Source organism: Somniosus microcephalus, chromosome 3 (genome assembly GCF_052327205.1).
Source record: "Somniosus microcephalus isolate GS21.2 chromosome 3, FLI_Smic_1.0, whole genome shotgun sequence".
Lineage (NCBI taxonomy): Eukaryota > Metazoa > Chordata > Chondrichthyes > Squaliformes > Somniosidae > Somniosus > Somniosus microcephalus.
The window spans coordinates 141663595-141682259 of NC_140989.1; the positions used below are offsets into that span (position 1 = coordinate 141663595).

General features: G+C 45.4%; 1 protein-coding gene across 3 annotated transcripts in view; it reads right to left on the reverse strand.

Annotated features, from left to right (window-relative positions):
* The window catches only part of LOC147121444 (1-phosphatidylinositol 4,5-bisphosphate phosphodiesterase beta-4-like), a 911912-nt gene that overhangs the window by 175779 nt on the left and 717468 nt on the right, over positions 1-18665 (reverse strand). For all 3 annotated transcript variants that reach the window (XR_015077544.1, XM_085981700.1, XM_085981698.1), the window contains exon 31: positions 4599-4749. Coding sequence is in view for 2 of the 3 variants with exons in the window: in XM_085981700.1 (XP_085837826.1) it covers positions 4599-4749 (151 nt within the window). In the remaining variant the exon portion in view is untranslated. The remainder of the gene's footprint in view (positions 1-4598; positions 4750-18665) is intronic.

Genomic DNA, 18665 nt, shown 5'->3' on the forward strand with positions numbered 1-18665 from the left:
GGTCAAGGGGACAAAAGGGGACAAAAAAATTTGAAGACATCAGAGGAGCAAATTTAGAGCTATGAGGGTTTTGTAGCTGTTTATGGTGGAAGTGGAACTGGAAAAAAACAGCTTTATGACTTTTTAAGGGACATGGAAAACAAACATAAGAGGTAAAAATTATAAAGGTGTAACCATAGTGGCTGAATAAGGAGAATTATTTTTAAAAGCTATATAAGGAAATAAAAAATTGTGAGTTATGGGAGTTATACAAAGGTCAATTGAGAACAAACCAATGGGACCAGAGGACAACAGGTTAACTTACATAGCAGCTAAAATACCATTTAATTTCTTTGGTTATGATAAGCAACAAAAATGATTCCAAAAACTTAAAGCTATGAAGAGAGCTTATGAAAGTGAACTTGTTTTCAATGGGGAAAAAAGATCGAGGTGGGACATAAGTAAATAAGAATATAAGAAATAGGAGCAGGAGTAGATCATTAGGTCCTTTGGGTCTGCTCCGCCATTCAATAAAATCATGGCTGATCTTCTACCTCAACTCCACCTTCACGCAATATCCCCGTAGCTGTTGGTTCCTTTAGTGTCCAAAAATCTGTCATCCACTGCCCTCTGGGATAGAGAATTCCAAAGATTCACAACCCTCTGAGTGGAGAAATGTCTTTTCATCTCAGTCCTAAATGGTCAACCCCTTATTCTGAGACTGTGACCCCAAGGCTGCGATTTCCCCTACCTCAACGGGTCCTTGGCGGGCAATGTCGGTGGCGGGTCTCGGCCCCACTGCTGGCTCCATCCCAGCCTCCGAAATGACTTTCCCATGACTGGGCTTGTTAAGCCCGCTCAGCGAGTTTCCCGGCTAACTGAAGGAAGCGGGTCTGATGATGTCATTTATGATGTGTCATCAGCCGGTTTCCTTAAAGGAACCATGCCCCAATTTAGTTTGACATTTGTGCTGTCTGTGTTCTACAGCATTGAGGTGCTGCAAACACTGACAAGCACTACACAGAGGTGCAGACCTGCACCCAGGCTCTCCCATGACTCCCTTCATATGCTTATGGAGGGAGTCACAGCACGCAGGGAGGTCCTCTTCCCTTCCTATGGGCGGAAGAGACCTGCCCAGGACACCAACGCAGCCTGGTTGCACATTGCACAAACGGATGTCATCAGGAGGACCTGGGTGCAGTGGAGCAAACCTTTCAATGATCTCAGTAGATCACAAAACGTTACTGCAAAGCCACACTCAACCTCATCCTGCTGTGCCACTCATCACATCCCCATCACTCTGCCTTCCCTAAACTACTCCTGCACATCTTTACTCACACCAACATACCTTGCACCTCCACCCGTCCCTCTCTATCTACATTATCACATCCCCATCTCACTAGCCACCCCTCAACACTCACCCTCATCCTCGTGCAATTATACCAACTAACAACACACATGGGTAGGCACTTGGGTGTTATCGCCAATGTTCATGTAAAGCTTCTGTTAATGTGTTGTCTTTATTTTCAACACTTTGCATTCTTGGACAGATTTGTGTGCACCTTTGGAAGTGGCTTAGTGAGTTGCAGTGTATGGTGAGACAGAACGGTACCCCCCGCAATGCTGATGAGTGTGAAAGTATTGACTTAGGCATTGTAGGGATGCTTTATTTTGTTGGTGTGGGGTGATGCCAACCTGGCACATCATGTGCAGCCAGGGTGTACAGCATCAAGTGAAGTAAATGTGGCCATGGTGAGACCATACCTGGCCTCCCGGGCAGCAATGTGGTCGGGTGCTGATGCCCTGTGTCCTGTGCAGCAGCAGTTGATTGCGGAGAAGGTTGGTGTTGTTGTTGGTGCTGCTGGTGTGCGTGGTGATGCTGATCGTGGTGGGATTCTGAGGACTAAGATGAGAGAGTATAAAGGGCACCCATGCTGATGGAATATATTTTCCTGTCAATGGTGGGAGAGGTAATTGTGTCAGACTGGATGGAGACTTGTGTAAAGACTTGCAGCATCCTGAATCTGTAGTGGAAATGCAGTTTAGAGAAGCTGGTGGTTAAGGGAACATATCTCAATCAGCTGGGAACTTTGACTTGACATTTGAAGCTGTCAACTCATCAGTTGATTCAATGGCCACTGATCTCCCGCCTCAGGTTCACAGACGAGATCTCGGCACAGCGGGGAACCAGTGGGCGACCTGTCAAATCCAAAAAGCTGGGAAAAACCATTGATAAGTGGCTGTAAACAAGTAACTAATGATTTTGGGGTCGATTTTCATAAAGCTGTCGGGAAGGAGGCGGGACTACAACTTTCGGGTTTTAGTCCCGCCTACATCAACGTTCGGCCAATCCACGCGATTTTCCCTTGATTGACCTTGTTAAGCCCGCCCAGCGGGCTCAGCAGGCCAATTAAGGGCCACCCGGCAACAGGTGACGTCACAGACTGAAATTTCATCTGTCAAGAGGTCTTGGCAGATGAAATATCAGTGTTTCACAGCTGTTTGAAGCTGTCAAACACTGACAGTCTGACTTCTAACCTGAGTCCTTCTACACAGACTCAGTTAGAAGTCTCACTGGCAATGAAAGCTGAAGGCTGTAACTTTTGCTTTCAGTGCCGACTGAGTGACGGACTCCCGAAACCTAGAGGAAGAAAGGCTGTTAAGGTAAGTCCAGGTAGTTTAAACTTCTTTACATACTTTAGACACACCAAACACACTTACCTTTGTACTCATGCACCCACCACTTACCTGAACACCGACATCGCGACCCCTCCAACTCCTTCAACCCGCCTGCTCTAACCTGGCGTGGTTTGGAGCCGTCGGGAATCCCACACGACACCCCTCAAAATAGGGATTAGGCTAAAAACTGCCTGTTAACTACCTGTTAACAGGCAGTTAATAGGCACTAATCCCTTCTCGCCTCGGTTCGGCGGTTCCCAGTGCGGGGCGGGTACCCGCCTCCCCTGAAACTTACGTGGAGGCGGGTTTTGGACGGGATGGTGTCGGGACCCCCGAAATCGGGATTCCCACCCCCCCCCCACATGCCTGAAACCCCGCCTGACGGCTCCAGAAAAATCGACCCCTTTAATTGCCTCCCCTACCGCTGCCTTTCGGGTCTGCTCAGCGCTAGCAGACCCGGCATTGGGAAAGTCCAGTGTGCGTGTTTTGACAGCGGGTTCCTGACCTGCTGTCAATCATTTAAAAGTTAACAGCTGTCCCGCAACCCATCCCGTCCACTGAGTGCTGGCAAAATTCCGGCCCTAGTTCTAGACTCCCCAGCCAGGGGAACTATGCTCCCAGCATCTACCCTGTCAAGCTCAAGAAGTTTATACATTTCAATGACATCACCTCTCATTCTTCTAAACATTCAGAAATACCATTGCCTGTATATATATCTTACATTTGTAACATATTAAATCTTTTCCATTGTTATCTGGTCAAAATATTAATTTTCAATCTCATACTTAAAATGATCATACTTAAGGGATTATGGTAGATGCCTTGATGATGAGAAAACAAATTCAGACTCCTTTCATCTGTTAGCATGGTGACTTAGTCCAGGCAAGAGTAATGAAGGTTCCCACTTACCAGATATTACTAATGGCCCTGAAATTGCGGTCGGCAGCGTAGCTAAGGAGTACGGCGCCAACCTCCAAAAGAAATCCGCACTTACCTGCTTTGAAAACTTGCGTTGTTTCGCTGCGGAGTTGAGTGCATCTTAGTGGTCTACAGATCCCAGGTGCGCACTGTGGTCCAATCATGCCGGGTGTATATTTCATGATTTTTTATCATGACGGGTGTATATTTCAAGCTGCTGCACATCCCCCTCCCCTTATGCTGTACAAACAGGCTCCTGCGCCTGACTGCACCCACCGTAAAATTTTACTGTGTTATTGCTGGGCAATTAGCCCAACTGTGCGCCAGCAATAAGGATCTCACAGTTGGAGCGGATGACAGATCACAAGTTCGGGATTTAGCACCTGCGCAAGCGAATGTGGTATTCCGAACTTGCTGTCTATTTCAAAGGCGGTATGATGGCGTACTCTGAGCGCACACCGTCATGCCAACCACAAATTCTGCCCCAATATTTTAAAATTATGGCAGAGTCAAGAGAAGCTCCTAGTGGACACCTTCTTGTAACAGAACATTCATTGTTACACTAGTTTAGGTCTTGGCTTGCTGGATAACGAATGGAAAAGTTTGGCAAAGGGTTATCTTCTGAGTTTGGTGCTGGGTATTCAGTAATACTGATATTATAAATGCACAATACTGTTAATCCCAATCATAATTACTATATGGGTACAAATGTTGAACCTGAGATGATACACACTGTGTATGTGAACAATGTGCTACTTGTTTATTCCAGTTCATTATTTTTTTTTCAATTATTGGTAATTATCTATAGTAAATGGAATGATAAGAACGTCTGCAAAGATTCAGGAATATACCTAAAAACTCAATGTGGATCTGTTTCCCAGACCTAGATGCCAAAAGGAATATTTTTGCCCAAAATATTTGCAAAGTCATCATAATCCAAGAGTTATAATCCAATAGATTGTTTAAGACAATTTAAGACGACAAATACTGTTTAAAAATGTATCGGTTATCTTGATTCTCACCTTTCTTTGCATCATTTCCAATTCCTTGGCCAGAAGTTGAGTTCTGCCTTAGTTCCGAGCTACTCTGTGGTGTTACACTTGTTTTTGCTGGATTAGTTTTCCCTTTTTTGTCATTTTTGGAGTTGTCATTTGGCACATCTGCTATATCACTCTTGAAATTCAAAGCAAACAACATACAATATGTGAGAAAACAATCCACCGATAAACATTCTCAATGAAGAAATCTTGCCCGAACTGGTCACCTTAGGAACAAATTATCATTCTGCAAGAAATACCCTGAAGCCATGTAGACCAGTTGCTAGATTCAGAAATAATTCTGCAGTTATTTATTAAGATTACCTTAATTGTACTAGAAAGGCTGGGTATGCTTAGAGTGGATAAGTCGCCTGGTCCAGATGGCTTGCATCCAAGATTGTTAAGGGAATTGGGGGGGGGAGATAGCGGAAGGGCTTGCCGTAATTTTCCAATCTTCCCTAGATGCGGGGCAGGTGCCCGAGGATTGGAAAGTGGCAAATGTGACACCATTGTTCAAGAAAGGATGTAAGGACAATCCTAGTAACTACAGGCCAGTCAGTTTAACACCAGTGGTGGGTAAAGTTTTAGAAACAATAATCAAGGAAAAAATTAACGGGCACTTGGAGAGGTTTAAGCTACTTAACGAGAGCCAACATGGATTTGTAAAAGGCAGATCGTGTTTGACTAATTCAATTGAATTTTTTGATGAAGTAACAGGGAGGATCGATGAAGGGAATGCGATGGATGTTGTATACATGGATTTTAGGAAGGCATGTGACAAAGTGCCACATAGAAGGCTAGCTAACAAAATTGAGGCTCATGGAATAGGTGGGTCAGTGGTAGCTTGGATAAGGAATTGGCTTAAGGACAGAAAACAGCGAGTTGTAGTAAATGGCTGTTTTTCAGACTGGAAGATGGTAGACAATGGTGTTCCCCAAGGGTCAGTGTTGGGGTCACTGCTTTTTTGATATATATAAATGATCTGGATATACAAAGTAGAATTTCTAAATTTGGGGGTGTTGCAAACAGTGAGAATGATACCAATCGATTGCAACAGGACATAGAAAGGCTAGCAGAATGGGCAGACAAGTGGCAGATGGAATTTAATATAGAGAAGTGTGAGATGATGCATTTTGGCAGAAGGAAGAGAGAGAGGCAATATACACTTAATGGCACAGTTTTAAAGAGTGTGCAGGGACAGAAGGAGCTGGGAGTTAATGTGCATAGGTCCCTGAAGGTGGCAGGACATATTGAGAGAGTGGTTAGCAAAGCATATGGGATCTTGGGTTTCATAAATAGAGCTATTGAGTACAAAAGTAGAGAAGTTATGCTGAATCTTTATAAAGCACTGGTTAGGCCACAACTGGAGTATTGCGTCCAGTTCTGGTCACCACACTTTAGGAAGGATGTGAAGGCCCTTGAGAGGGTGCAGAGATTTACCAGAATGGTTCTGGGGATGGGGGATCTTTACCTACAAGGACAGGTTGGAGAAGCTGGATTTGTTTTCATTAGAGCAAAGGAGGTTGAGGGGTGATTTGGTAGAGGTGTACAAGATTATGACAGGTTTGGATAGGCTAGACGGGGAAAGGCTGTTCCCACTAGTTGATTGTAAAATGACTAGGGGACACAGATTTATGGTTTTGGGCAAGAGATACAGGGGGGATGTGAGGGAAAACTTTTTTACGCAGCGAGTGGTGAGGACCTGGAACTCACTGCCAACGGAAATGGTGGAAGCGGAGACACTCGGTGTTTTCAAGGGGAGACTGGATAGGCACTTGAGGGAAATAAACTTGCAGGGCTACAGGGATAGAGCGGGGGAATGGGACTGACTGGATTGCTCTACAGAGAGCCGGCATAGACCCAATGGGCCAAATGGCCTCCTTCTGTGCCATTATGACTCTATGACCTATTTATGTATATAGGTGATATTTTTATGACCTTATTGTTAAAAAACTGTCTGGTCATTATAGGAAAAGTTAATAGGGTATATTCTCCTCTGTGGGCCTCTGCTGGTTGCCTGACAGCCACAGTATACCAGAAGTGCATGGCATCTATAAGGGTAGGAAAGTGGTTGGTTTTCCTGCTGTGGGCTATTTGCATGGCTGAGAGCTCTCCCGGTGCAGGTCTACTCTCCACACTGGGATTAGGAGAAAGGAAACATAAGCCTAGCTGCAAGGCTGAGAGGATTATGCATATGTGTCATCAGTAATGATTGCATCGTGAAGCCCATATCGCCAAGGTGCTTGCCATTCATCCTTCCTTCTCCCTCAAACTGATGTGTCATAAGAACATGAGAAATAGGAGCAGGAGTAGGCCAATCGGCCCCTCGAGCCTGCTCCACCATTCAATAAGATCATGGCTGATCTGATTGCTTTGGATTGCCTCAAAATGAAAGCAGCATGCATAACCTCCAGGAAACCTACATTGAGGTGGATTATTTTCTGACAGGGATCACATATTTGGGCATTGATACGAGTTCTAATCCTTCCTGTTCAAATATGTCACAGGGATATTACTCTTCCTTTCAAAATCAACATCAACCCTTTCTTCAAAGAAGCCCATTCTTGACCTAGCCTTCCCTTCCAATTGCTGCTCAATTTCTAAACTTTTATTATTGTCCAATATCCCCCTCCTCTACTCCCTCTTCACCCACGACTGTGTGGCTGTTCATGGTTCCAACACCATCATCAAGTTTGCGGATGATACCACGGTAGTAGGCCAGATCACCAACAACGATGAGTTAGCCTACAGGGAGGAGGTCCAGCATCTCGTGAAGTGGTGCGCCGATAACAACCTGGCCCTTAACATCAAGAAAACCAAAGAAATCATTGTGGACTTCAGGAAGTCTAAAGGCGGTGTAGTGGCGCTTCGTAATTTCCAAACATGCAGCCACTGAGCTTTGAGGCTTTTAACAACGAGTAGATGCTTTTAACAACAAGTAGACGCGTGTCGAAATAAAACGTTCCAAAACGTAACTTTGTCTTTAAACTGTTTACTGTAACACCTTACAAACAGAATTACAAAGCAAAACACGTTTAAACGAACACGGTCAAAAACTGTATTGCTCCAGCCCTCAAAAGCTTCTACCTTCTCCGGCCTCGTGGAGCTTGAGCTGTAAAATGGCTGAATATCATGTGACAAGCTTAAGGACTGTACCATTGTAGCAAGAATAAAGGGGGTATCTCAGACTATACTATTGGAACAAGAAAATAGGGGGTTTCTCAATACAATAAGTCAGCCAGGTAAATTAACTGTATTATACTATTTAACCAATGTTTTAAAGTATTTTCTTTCTTAAACTTTCATGACTCTTACATTCCGGCCCCTAATTGACTAGGCACATGAAGCATATCAATTACTCAAACATTCTTAAGAGTCATAAACTAATGAGTTCAACATATTTACAATATAAATGTCCACTTTTTTTTGTTCAGGAACCTTTCACGCTGCTTCTTGTAGCAGGCAGAGCTTTGTGATCGGTCTTTCCAGGGTCGTGTAACCGTCTGCAAACAATGCATTCAGAGAGTATTTTTCTTATTACAGAGTTAGCTCCTGGAATCCAGTATCTTTGTCTTAGCTTCGCAAGCACGTGGTTCCTCCCACTGTGTCCAATACTCTGGTGTATATGCTGAAGAATGAGAGTAGCAACCCGGAGGTCCTTAGAAAGGATAGCAGGGTGATTGGCCTCCTCTGGCATAGCAGATTTGTTTAGTCGCCCTCCCACCCTCAGTACTCCATCTTGCAGTGTAGGGTCCAGCTTGTAGCTGTGACTACCTTTCTTGATTGGAGTATTTCGCTGTAAAGCTTCGATTTCTTCTGGCTATCTTTGTCTTTGACTGAAGCAAACTATCTCCATCTCAGCCTTGGCCAAATCCTCCACGGTCAATGAATTCTTACCCAATGTGGTTTTGTGCTGGTGCATATATTGCTGTAGAAGCATTCTCTGCTTATCAGGGTTACTTTCAGACTGATGGATAGTGGCTCGATACTCTTTTCTCTTACCGCTCAGGTGTAGCAGCAACTCTTTCAACCTTAGAAACCATGCAACTGCTTTCCTCAACTGGTGCCATCCTGAGAAATGGTTAACAAGCTTGTTCACTGTGTCAAAGTTCTCTTTCGTAGTTATGAGATTTGCTGTGACTGATCTCTTGACTTCGACGTCGTCTTCAGCAATCTGACTTGGCATATCTGGTCTTTCTGGCCATGATCTCTCTGTTTCCAGCAGATAACTTGGGCCTTGTTTTCCAAGTTTCACTTCTCATGAAGTTTTCAGCCTTCAATCCCCGTGAGGCTTGATCTGCTGGGTTTAATGAGGTGTTTACATACCTCCACTGAGATGGTTGTGTAGCTTCTCTAATGGAGGAGATTCTGTTTGCTACGAAGGTCTTGAAGCGTATCTTCTCATTTTCTATATACTTCAGCACTGTCGTGCTATCCGTCCAGAAGACAGATTCTTCTAATGGGAGCTGTAACTCTTTCCGCATCACCTGGTCAACTTTAACTGCAACAACCGCTGCCGTCAACTCCAGTCTCGGGATGGTGACCTGCTTCAGCGGAGCCACCCTGGATTTCCCCATGAGGAAGGCACAATGTTTCTGGCCCTGTTGATTTGTCAGCAAGAGGTAAGTAGCCGTGCCATAGCCGTCCTCACTGGCGTCCGAGAAATGATGTAGTTGAGCCGTCTTTGTAACTCCAAAACTCACAGGCTTGATGCAGCTACTGACGTTGAAGCTAGAAAGTTGTTGCAAATCTGTCAACCATCTGAGCCATCTCTGAGCTTGACCTTCTGGGATATCTTCATCCCATCCTCTCTTGTCTCTACACAGCTCTCGTAGGATCAGCTTCACCGGCAGAATGAGTGGTGCCAGGAATCCAAGAGGGTCGTAGATGGAACTGACCATGGAGAGAATCCCTCGTCTTGTGGATGGTCTTTCGTTCACCATTATTCTGAAGTTGAACGTGTCTGACTCAATGCACCATTGTACACCAAGAGCTCTCTCGATAGGAAGGACATCGTGGCTCAGGTCCAGATCTTTGACTTCAGTGGCTCTTTCCTTTTCTGGGATAGAAGCTAGAACTGCTCTGCTGTTGCTTATCCACTTAGTCAGATGGAATCCTCCATTCGAACACAGAGTTCTAAGGTCTCTTGACAGTGCGATGGCATCGTCTTCTGTTGACACGGACTTCAGACAGTCATCGACGTCAAAGTTTCTGAAGATTGTCTCCACAGCCTCTGATGGTGCTTTGCCTTTGCCATCTTCTGCAGTTTTTCTGAGAGCGTAGCTTGCACAGCTGGGAGATGATGTGGCTCCGAACAAGTGTACAGCCATTCTACATTCCACCATAGCTTGACTAACGTCGCCATCTGGCCACCAAAGGAAATGCAGAAGATCAGCATCTTCATCAGGGACTCTGACTTGGTAGAACATTGATTCTATATCTGCCATCATGGCAACGAGCTCTTGTCTAAACCTAGTCAAGACGCCAATGAGGGTATTAGTAAGATCAGGACCTTGAAGCAGCTGGTCATTCAGTGAAGTTCCTCTGAATGAGGTGGCGCAGTCCAACACTACACGGATCTTTTTCTTCTTTGGGTGATACACACCGTGATGAGGAATGTACCAGACCCTTCCATCGTCTCTGTTCAACTGTTCCTCGGGCACTTTTATAGCATAGCCTTTCGCTATGATGTTTCTCATGAAGCCTTTGTAGTCTTCGTGAAAGTCGGGGTTCTTGTTCAGCTTTCTCTTTAGACTGATGGCGCGCTGCTCTGCTATGCAGCGGTTATTCGGCATCTTCGCTGTCTGTCTTCTCAGTGGCAAACCAATGTGATAGTGGCCATCAATGAACTGTGTAGACCTTGTCATCAAATCCATGAACTGATGGTCTTCTTGTGACATCTCTGTCTTTTCCTCACAGCTGCGTTCTGAAAAGTCTGCGTTGAACTGCTGTATCAACAGCTCTTCAATGCTTGCGATAGAGATATGATTAACTGTTACATTTTGTCGTTGCTCCTTGTTCGACTTGTTGCCATCATCTCTCCTTGACCGGTCCATTGACTACCCATCCAAGGGCTGTCCTGACTGCGTAGGGTCCGTCATCCTTGCTGTTTATCACCTGCCATGGCTCCATAGTTTTGTAGGCATTGGTTCCAATTAATAGGCCAATTTCTGCTTCAATATATGGGAGATGCACCTTTTCCAGGTAAGGCCATCTCTCCACATCCTTCTGCAGGGCTAAGTTCCCTATTTTAACAGGAATCTCCCTCTGTGTGAAAACATTAGGCACGTCTATGAAGTCCTTCTCTTCAAGTCCACACACTTCTAAGTCTGACAGGATATAACTTTGCATTGACTTCTCATGACCCATGGTGCGTAATAGGATTTCTGTTCTTCTGCCTCTAACGTTCAGCTGTTGCATGAGTGATTCTGTGCAGAACGTTGCCGAACTACCTGGATCCATGAAGACGTAAGCCTCCACAAACTTCTCACTCCTCTTAGACTTGATCTTTACAAGAATACAATCACTGTCACCGGCCCCAGTGAATCCACAAGTCTGGTTCTAGCGACACCAGAGCACTTGAAACAACCTTCTCATCGGTATTGTTTTCTTCACTCTTCTTAGAGACTTGTTCTTCTTTGTGGATATGCAGCAGACTGGGATGTTTCCGAGTGCACTCTCTGCATGTTGTTCTTTGCTTACAGTTTCTACTCAGGTGCCCCTGAGAGAGACATCCAAAACATAGGCCATTGTACTTCAGAAATTCGATTCTGTCTTTATGTGGCTGTGCTTTGATGTCACTGCAGAAATCCAATGTATGATTCTTCTGGCAGAATAAACATGGCTTCTGAAAGGCATTAGCAGGCGTCACTGTGCTGCTCTTTTTGGGAGATGAGTTCTGAGACTTTTCTTCCCCAGCCTGAGTGACGATAGTTGCAAAGCTGCTTCCCCTGGAACCACCTTTCCTGAGAGTCTTTGATTCAGCAGGCTTGGCTTTCACTCTTCCATCAGTAGTCGGGCTGACATCCTGGATGTTTCCAAACAATGGGTCCCTAGCAATTTTAGCCTGTTTGTCTATGAAATTCACTAAGTCTGCAAACCTGGCTCTACTTTTCCGTCTCTCCATTATCTCAAAGGCTGTTCTTCTCCATTGTTCTCTCATCCTGTAAGGAAGCTTAGAGATGATGATTCTCATAGTCGTAGGATTGTCCATCTCTTCCATGAATTCAACATCCTCCATGGTGTTGTGACATCCTATGAGAAAAAGAACATATGTGTTCAATGCCTCCCCGTCCTCCGACCTGATCTGTGGCCACTTGATAGCCTTTTCAATATATGCAGTGGCTATCTTCAGCTCGTTACCATAGTGCTCCTGCCGCAACTTCCTGGCTTCTATGTATCCCCGGTCTGGTCTCATGTGTTCACAGCTTCTGACCAGGTCTTGTGGTTTACCACTGGTGTACTGTCCCAGGTAGTACAACTTATCACTGCTGCTCTCTGTTTTGGAGTCAATGGCTTGTTCGAAGGATCTGATGAAGGGCTTATACTTGAGTGGGTCGCCTTGGAACACTGGTATGTCTCTGAGGGAGTCGAAACAGATTCTGTTGTTTTACAAACATCTCTGTAATTTCGTTCTGACGTTGCACCACTCAGTATAGGCTTCTCCCTGTGTCTTCAGGCCTCTGGTGGTCATCAGCAGGGTCTAGTCTAGACCGTCTGACGTCTGGGGTAGCATCACGTCCTCCTGTTAGTGGAGAGGCCTCTCTTCCACGCTGTAATGCCAGGAGATGGCCTTCAGACTCTCTTTTAACTCTTGAAGGTGCCCTGGATCCAACTCTGTGTGACAACATTGACTGGCAGTATTCGTTCATGCCATCCTGTGAGCTTTCATAATCTTCATACACACTCAACTTGGCATCTGAGACTGCAATAGCTGTTTTTATCTCCAGCTGTTCTTTCTTTGCCTGCACTTGGGCCTGTTGGGCCTGCAGTTGGGCCTCTTGGGCCTGCAGTTGGGCCTCTTCCCGTTCAAGAGCTTGCTTCTCCACTAAAGATGCTGCGCGCGCCATCAACGCTGCCCGTTCAACCTCCTCTCTCATGCGTCGCGACGAGCATGTGGTAGAAGCGACTGACCTGTGTCCAGAAACAGAGCTACCTTCTTTTCGATTTTTGCTCAGTCTGGCTGAAGTCTCTGAAATGCTATCATCTGGTCCGACTTCATCGTAATCTTTATCTTTCTCTGCTGTATCAGCATCTTGACGAATCTTTAACATCCACTGTTCTGTGGCCTTGACATAGTCCTTAATGCTGGATGATTTAAGATCAAACCAGTTGTGCTGATCAGCGTTTCCCTCTTCTTCAGCCAGAAGTGCTAATACATCTTCATTGAGTACATTAAATTCTTCATGCAACTTGGAGAAATCATAATGCATTATGTCTTCAACTTTCTTAATATTAGCATTATCTTCCATGAGACAATCAATTATCTTCATTTTTCCAGTTATCTGAGCTAATTTAGCCCTCCTTGCACCTATTCTTCTATGTAACTTCTCTTCCATTGCCTTTGGGGTGAGCTTTACTTCCCTCTTTTGGCCAACAATCCTTCTGGCTGGGGGAAGCTCCTCACGGCTCCATAAGGCCTCGGCCATTTTACCCGCAGCTCTTATTTAGCTTCTCAATAGAATGAACAAGGCAAGTAACGGTCACTGTACCTTCGCTTTCTTATATTGTCGTCTGGCTCCGTGACCATTCATGTATACGTTCGCCGACAATTCCGTCCTTTCCTTCTTAGGGAGCTAGTTTTTGACTAATGTAGTGGCGCTTCGTAATTTCCAAACATGCAGCCACTGAGCTTTGAGGCTTTTAACAACGAGTAGACGCGTGTCAAAATAAAACGTTCCAAAACGTATCTTTGTCTTTAAACTGTTTACTGTAACACCTTACAAACAGAATTATAAAGCAAAACACGTTTAAACAAACACGGTCAAAAACTGTATTGCTCCAGTCCTCAAAAGCTTCTACCTTCTCCGGCCTCGTGGAGCTTGAGCTGTAAAATGGCTGGATATCATGTGACAAGCTTAAGGACTGTACCATTGTAGCAAGAATAAAGGGGGTATCTCAGACTATACCATTGGAACAAGAAAATAGGGGGTTTCTCAATACAAAAAGTCAGCCAGGTAAATTAACTCTATTATACTATTTAACCAACGTTTTAAAGTATTTTCTTTCTTAAACTTTCATGACTCTTACAGGCGGAAGTCACACCCCCATCCACATGCATGGGGCTGTGGTGGAAATTGTAGTGTATGTACCTTTAAGAGCCCCTGTGTACTGTAATAGCGGTAGTGACCACTCGGGTATATAAGCCTGTATAGCGTCTTGTATCTTTTAGTTCACCTCCAGACTTTGTTCAGTAAACACCTGTTAAACCAACTCCTGCATTCCGTGTCTCCATTAACACACGGATACAACAGTGGCGACGAATTGGAAACGGACTTACCTGCAATTCAGCAGCACCTCAAGGAGATCGATTCCTCAGACGAAGGTCGAAGAAAAAAACACCCCAAAAAAACAAAAAAAACTGTGGTTTCACCAGCTAGCCGGGCTGGTGGCAGGTACTGCACTAATCCTTCCTGGGCGGCGGGCTGGGGCTCGATCGGGTGGCACTGCAGCGGGGCCGAGCAGCGAGTCGGAAGGCGGAGGCAAACAGAGACGGAGGGTGGAGCACTCGGGAGACGGCCGGCGCTGCAAAGCAGGTCGGCATTCAGACCAAGCAGAGGGAGGGAAAAGTCCCAGAGAGTCCGGCGGGAACGAGTCTCCAACTATTAAAAATATCTGTGTAAATAAAAACCGCGGAGAACAGCGTTGTCAGCAGCGGCAGCGGCGGGAAAGCGCGGGAGGCGTCATTTATTCTTGGCAGGGAAGAAAGGAAAGCGCGGGAGGCGCCATTTTTGATTTTCAGGATGCCTAAGACTGGCAATATTACTGCTTTCGATAGTGATATAGAGGATTGGACCACATATGTGGAAAGAGTGGAGGTATATTGCACAGCGAATGAAGTAGAGGATGATAAAAAGGCATCGGTACTTCTAAATCTGATGGGCGCAAGGACATACGGGCTGTTACGAAACTTAATCACTCCAGCCAAACCGATGGACAAGAATTTTAAGGAGATTGTTGATACCCTACAGGAGCACTTAAACCCAACACCGCTGCTGATAGTGGAATGATTCAAATTCTTCAGGAGGAATCAGCACAAGAATGAAAGTAACGCTGATTACCTCACCGAATTAAGAAAGCTGTCAAAGCACTGCCAATTTGGGGCAGGACTGGCAGATTCTCTACGAGACAAATTCATCTGCAGTCTCCTAAGTGAAGGAACACAGAAAAGGCTACTTTCTGAGAAAGATTTGACACTGGACAAGGCTTTCAGTGTGGCTGTATCATACGAAGCAGCAGCAAGAGGAGCTGCAGAGATACAGCAAAAGCCACAGGACTTCGGCACCCATGAAATGACACGGGGTTTCGAGAGATGTTATCGCTGCGGCAGATCCACCCATGACCAGAGGGACTGCTGGTTCAAGGACAAAGCATGCAGGCAATGCGGAAAGATGGGACACATTGCACGTGTATGCCGATCTGGAAACAAAAAATCCACTGACAGAAAAAAAATCAATAAGGAAAAGTACAGAAAGGTACAAATGATGACGGACAGTAGCTCCGAAGACCAGAAGAGCGATAGCAACTCCGGAAACAAGAGACTAAGCTGTCTCAAATTACATAATGTCATTGCCAAAGAAGATTACCAGACCATTTGGGTTACCCTCACGATAGCGGGGTCCCCAGTTAAAATGGAGCTAGATACAGGATCAGCTCTGACCGTCATAAGTCGACGGGATTACGAGCGGCTATTTCCGCATATACCTTTGAAAGACACATCCATTGTCTTGCAGACATATACGGGGCAGAAAGTATACCCCAGAGGGAAAATAAAGGTGCCTGTTGAAAACAACGGCAAGGAAATACAGAAGTTGTATTTATACGTTCTGCAAGATGGTGGTCCACCGTTGTTGGGACGTGAATGGATCAGGAAGATACGTTTAGACTGGCACTCCATTCAGGCACTGACGGTGACCAGTAAGAAAAAAAATGATGATGACGTCATACCTGAACGATTAAAAGACATCTTGGCCAACGCCAAAGAAGTGTTTCAACAGGAACTAGGAACCTTGAAAGGCGTCACCGCCTCAATAAAAGTGGAAGATGCGGCAATTCCCAAGTTTTTTAAGGCAAGGCCGGTGCCATACGCAATTCGTCCAGCAGTCGAGGCAGAGCTGGAGAATTTGGAAAAAGCAGGCGTGTTATCCAAGGTAGATTGGAGCGAGTGGGCAACACCCATCGTCCCGGTCATGAAGAAAACGTTGAATAATGATAAATCTGAAGAACAGAGAAAAATTCGCATCTGTGGGGACTTCAAGGTGACTGTAAACCGGTCCTTCACACGATACAGTATCCTCTTCCAAGGATAGAAGATATTTTCGCCTCACTATCCGGAGGGAAACGTTTCACCAAAATTGACTTGGCACAGGCATATCTACAGATGGAGGTTGAGGAGGCCTCTAAAAGGTATCTCACGATAAACACACACAAAGGCCTGTACCAGTACAATCGACTGGTTTTTGGAGTAGCATCAGCTCCAGCTATCTGGCAAAGAGCTATGGAGCAAGTCCTGCAAGGGATTCCGGGGACTCAATGCTACCTAGACGACATCCTTGTAACAGGAGAAAATGACAACGAGCACCTTGCCAATTTGGAGCAGGTGCTCACTAGGCGGAGAGAACGGGGCCTACGAGCAAATCGCCCCAAGTGCGAATTTTTCCAGAATCAAATATCATATTGTGGCCATATAATTAACGAAGAAGGGTTGCATAAGTCACCTGAAAAAAATTGAAGCGGTCATAAAAGCCCCAGCACCTGAAAATGTCTCACAATTAAGGTCGTTCCTGGGATTGATAAATTACTATCATAAATTTTTACCGAACTTGTCAACTGTTCTGCACCTTCTTAACGCACTGCTACAAACGGGAGTAATTTGAAATGGAGCGAAGACTGTAAACGTGCCTTCCATAAATGCAAAGGCTTGATCACGTCCAAGGAAGTGTTGGCTCATTACAACCCATCACTGCCAATCAGACTGGCGTGCGATGCATCCCCTTACGGCGTAGGAGTGGTATTATCGCATAGATTCCCTGATGGCTCGGAGCGGCCGATAGCTTTTGCGTCACGCTCATTGAACTCAGCTGAGCGTAACTATGCCCAGATCGACAGGGAAGCACTCAGCCTGGTGTGGGGAGTGAAGAAATTCAACCATTACCTACACGGACAAAAATTTACCTTGTTGACTGACCATCAACCCCTCGTCTCCATATTCAACCCTAAAAAGGGCGTTCCCATTATGACAGCGCAAAGGCTACAGAGGTGGTCCCTTTTCCTAGGGGCACACCAATATGACATAGAATACAAAGGATCAAAACAGCATGGGAATGCTGATGGTTTATCGCGCCTACCGTTGCCAACGGTAGAAGAGGCACCTACAGTGGACCCAGTGGAGATGTTCCACTCAACCATAGTAGAATGTCTACCAGTAACAAATTCTACCATTGAAAAGGAAACGAGAAATGACCCGACTCTCTCACGAGTCTACGATTTAACGGTGAAGGGATGGCCAGCACATGGCGAACCACTGTTGCCAGCATTCTCACATAGAAGAGAACAGCTGTCAGTGTGCCGAGGAACCTTGATGTGTGGATCCAGAGTGGTGATTCCACCCAAACTCCAGGATAAAGTGCTAAAGGAGCTCCACGAGGGGCATCTGGGTGGAGTGAAAATGAAGAACCTAGCCAGAGCGTTTGTGTGGTGGCCAGGTATCGATGGAGACATCGAAGAAATGACCAAGAGCTGTCTAGGATGCCAGAAGGTCCAAAACGCCCCACCACAAGCCCCTCTACATCCATGGGAGTGGCCCTCATCTCCATGGCAAAGGGTACATATTGACTTTGCCGGTCCATTTATGGACTCAATGTTCTTAATCGCGGTTGATGCACACTCCAAGTGGCCAGAGGTAATAAAGATGTCCTCCACCACCACGGAAAAAACCATCACAGTATTAAGGACCATATTTGCCAGGAATGGGCTGCCGGAACAGATCTGTTCAGATAATGGGCCGCAATTTGTGTCCAAAGAATTCAGGAAGTTCTTAAAAAACAATGGGGTTAAGCACTACACGTCCGCCCCATACCATCCCGCCAATGGATTTGCTGAAAGGTTTGTCCAGGCTTTCAAGAAGGCCATAAAGGCCATGGGTAATGAAGACATAAATCTACAACATAAGGTAGATAACTTCTTGTTTGCATACAGGAATGCAACACATGTGGTTACAAACCAAACTCCCGCCATGATGTTTTTCAATAGAAGACTAAGATGCTGGCTGGATTTGATCAAGCCAAACATCAGAAGGGACGTAGAGAACCGGCAATTTCAAGGCATGAATGAAAGGCCAACTAGAACCTTCCAGATAGGTCAACAAGTTTTGGCCTGGGACTACCGTACCGAGAAATGGCAGCCTGGAACTATTTGCACACGACTAGGACCGCTGATGTATACCGTGGACATTGGTGAAAGCATAATAAGGCGCCATGCTGACCAGATCATAGAGTCATCCAAAAAGGGACAACCTACACCACAACTCTAAACGCCTAATGATGAAGCAGAGATACCCATAATATCTACCTCCGATCCGGTGATACTGGAACCAGATGAACCCGACACTGGCATTCAAGCCGAATCGACCTTGCCAAAAGAACCTACTACACCACCGAAAACTACTACACCACCGAGGCGTTATCTGGACCGAGTCAGGAAGCCTCCAGAGAGACTGACTTATAATTGATTAACTGCAGCAAATGTGTAGATTATTGTTCTTGTAAACATGTTAATTAATGATTACTTAAAATGTTATGTGCTAATTATCTAAAAGGGGAGGAATTGTAGTGT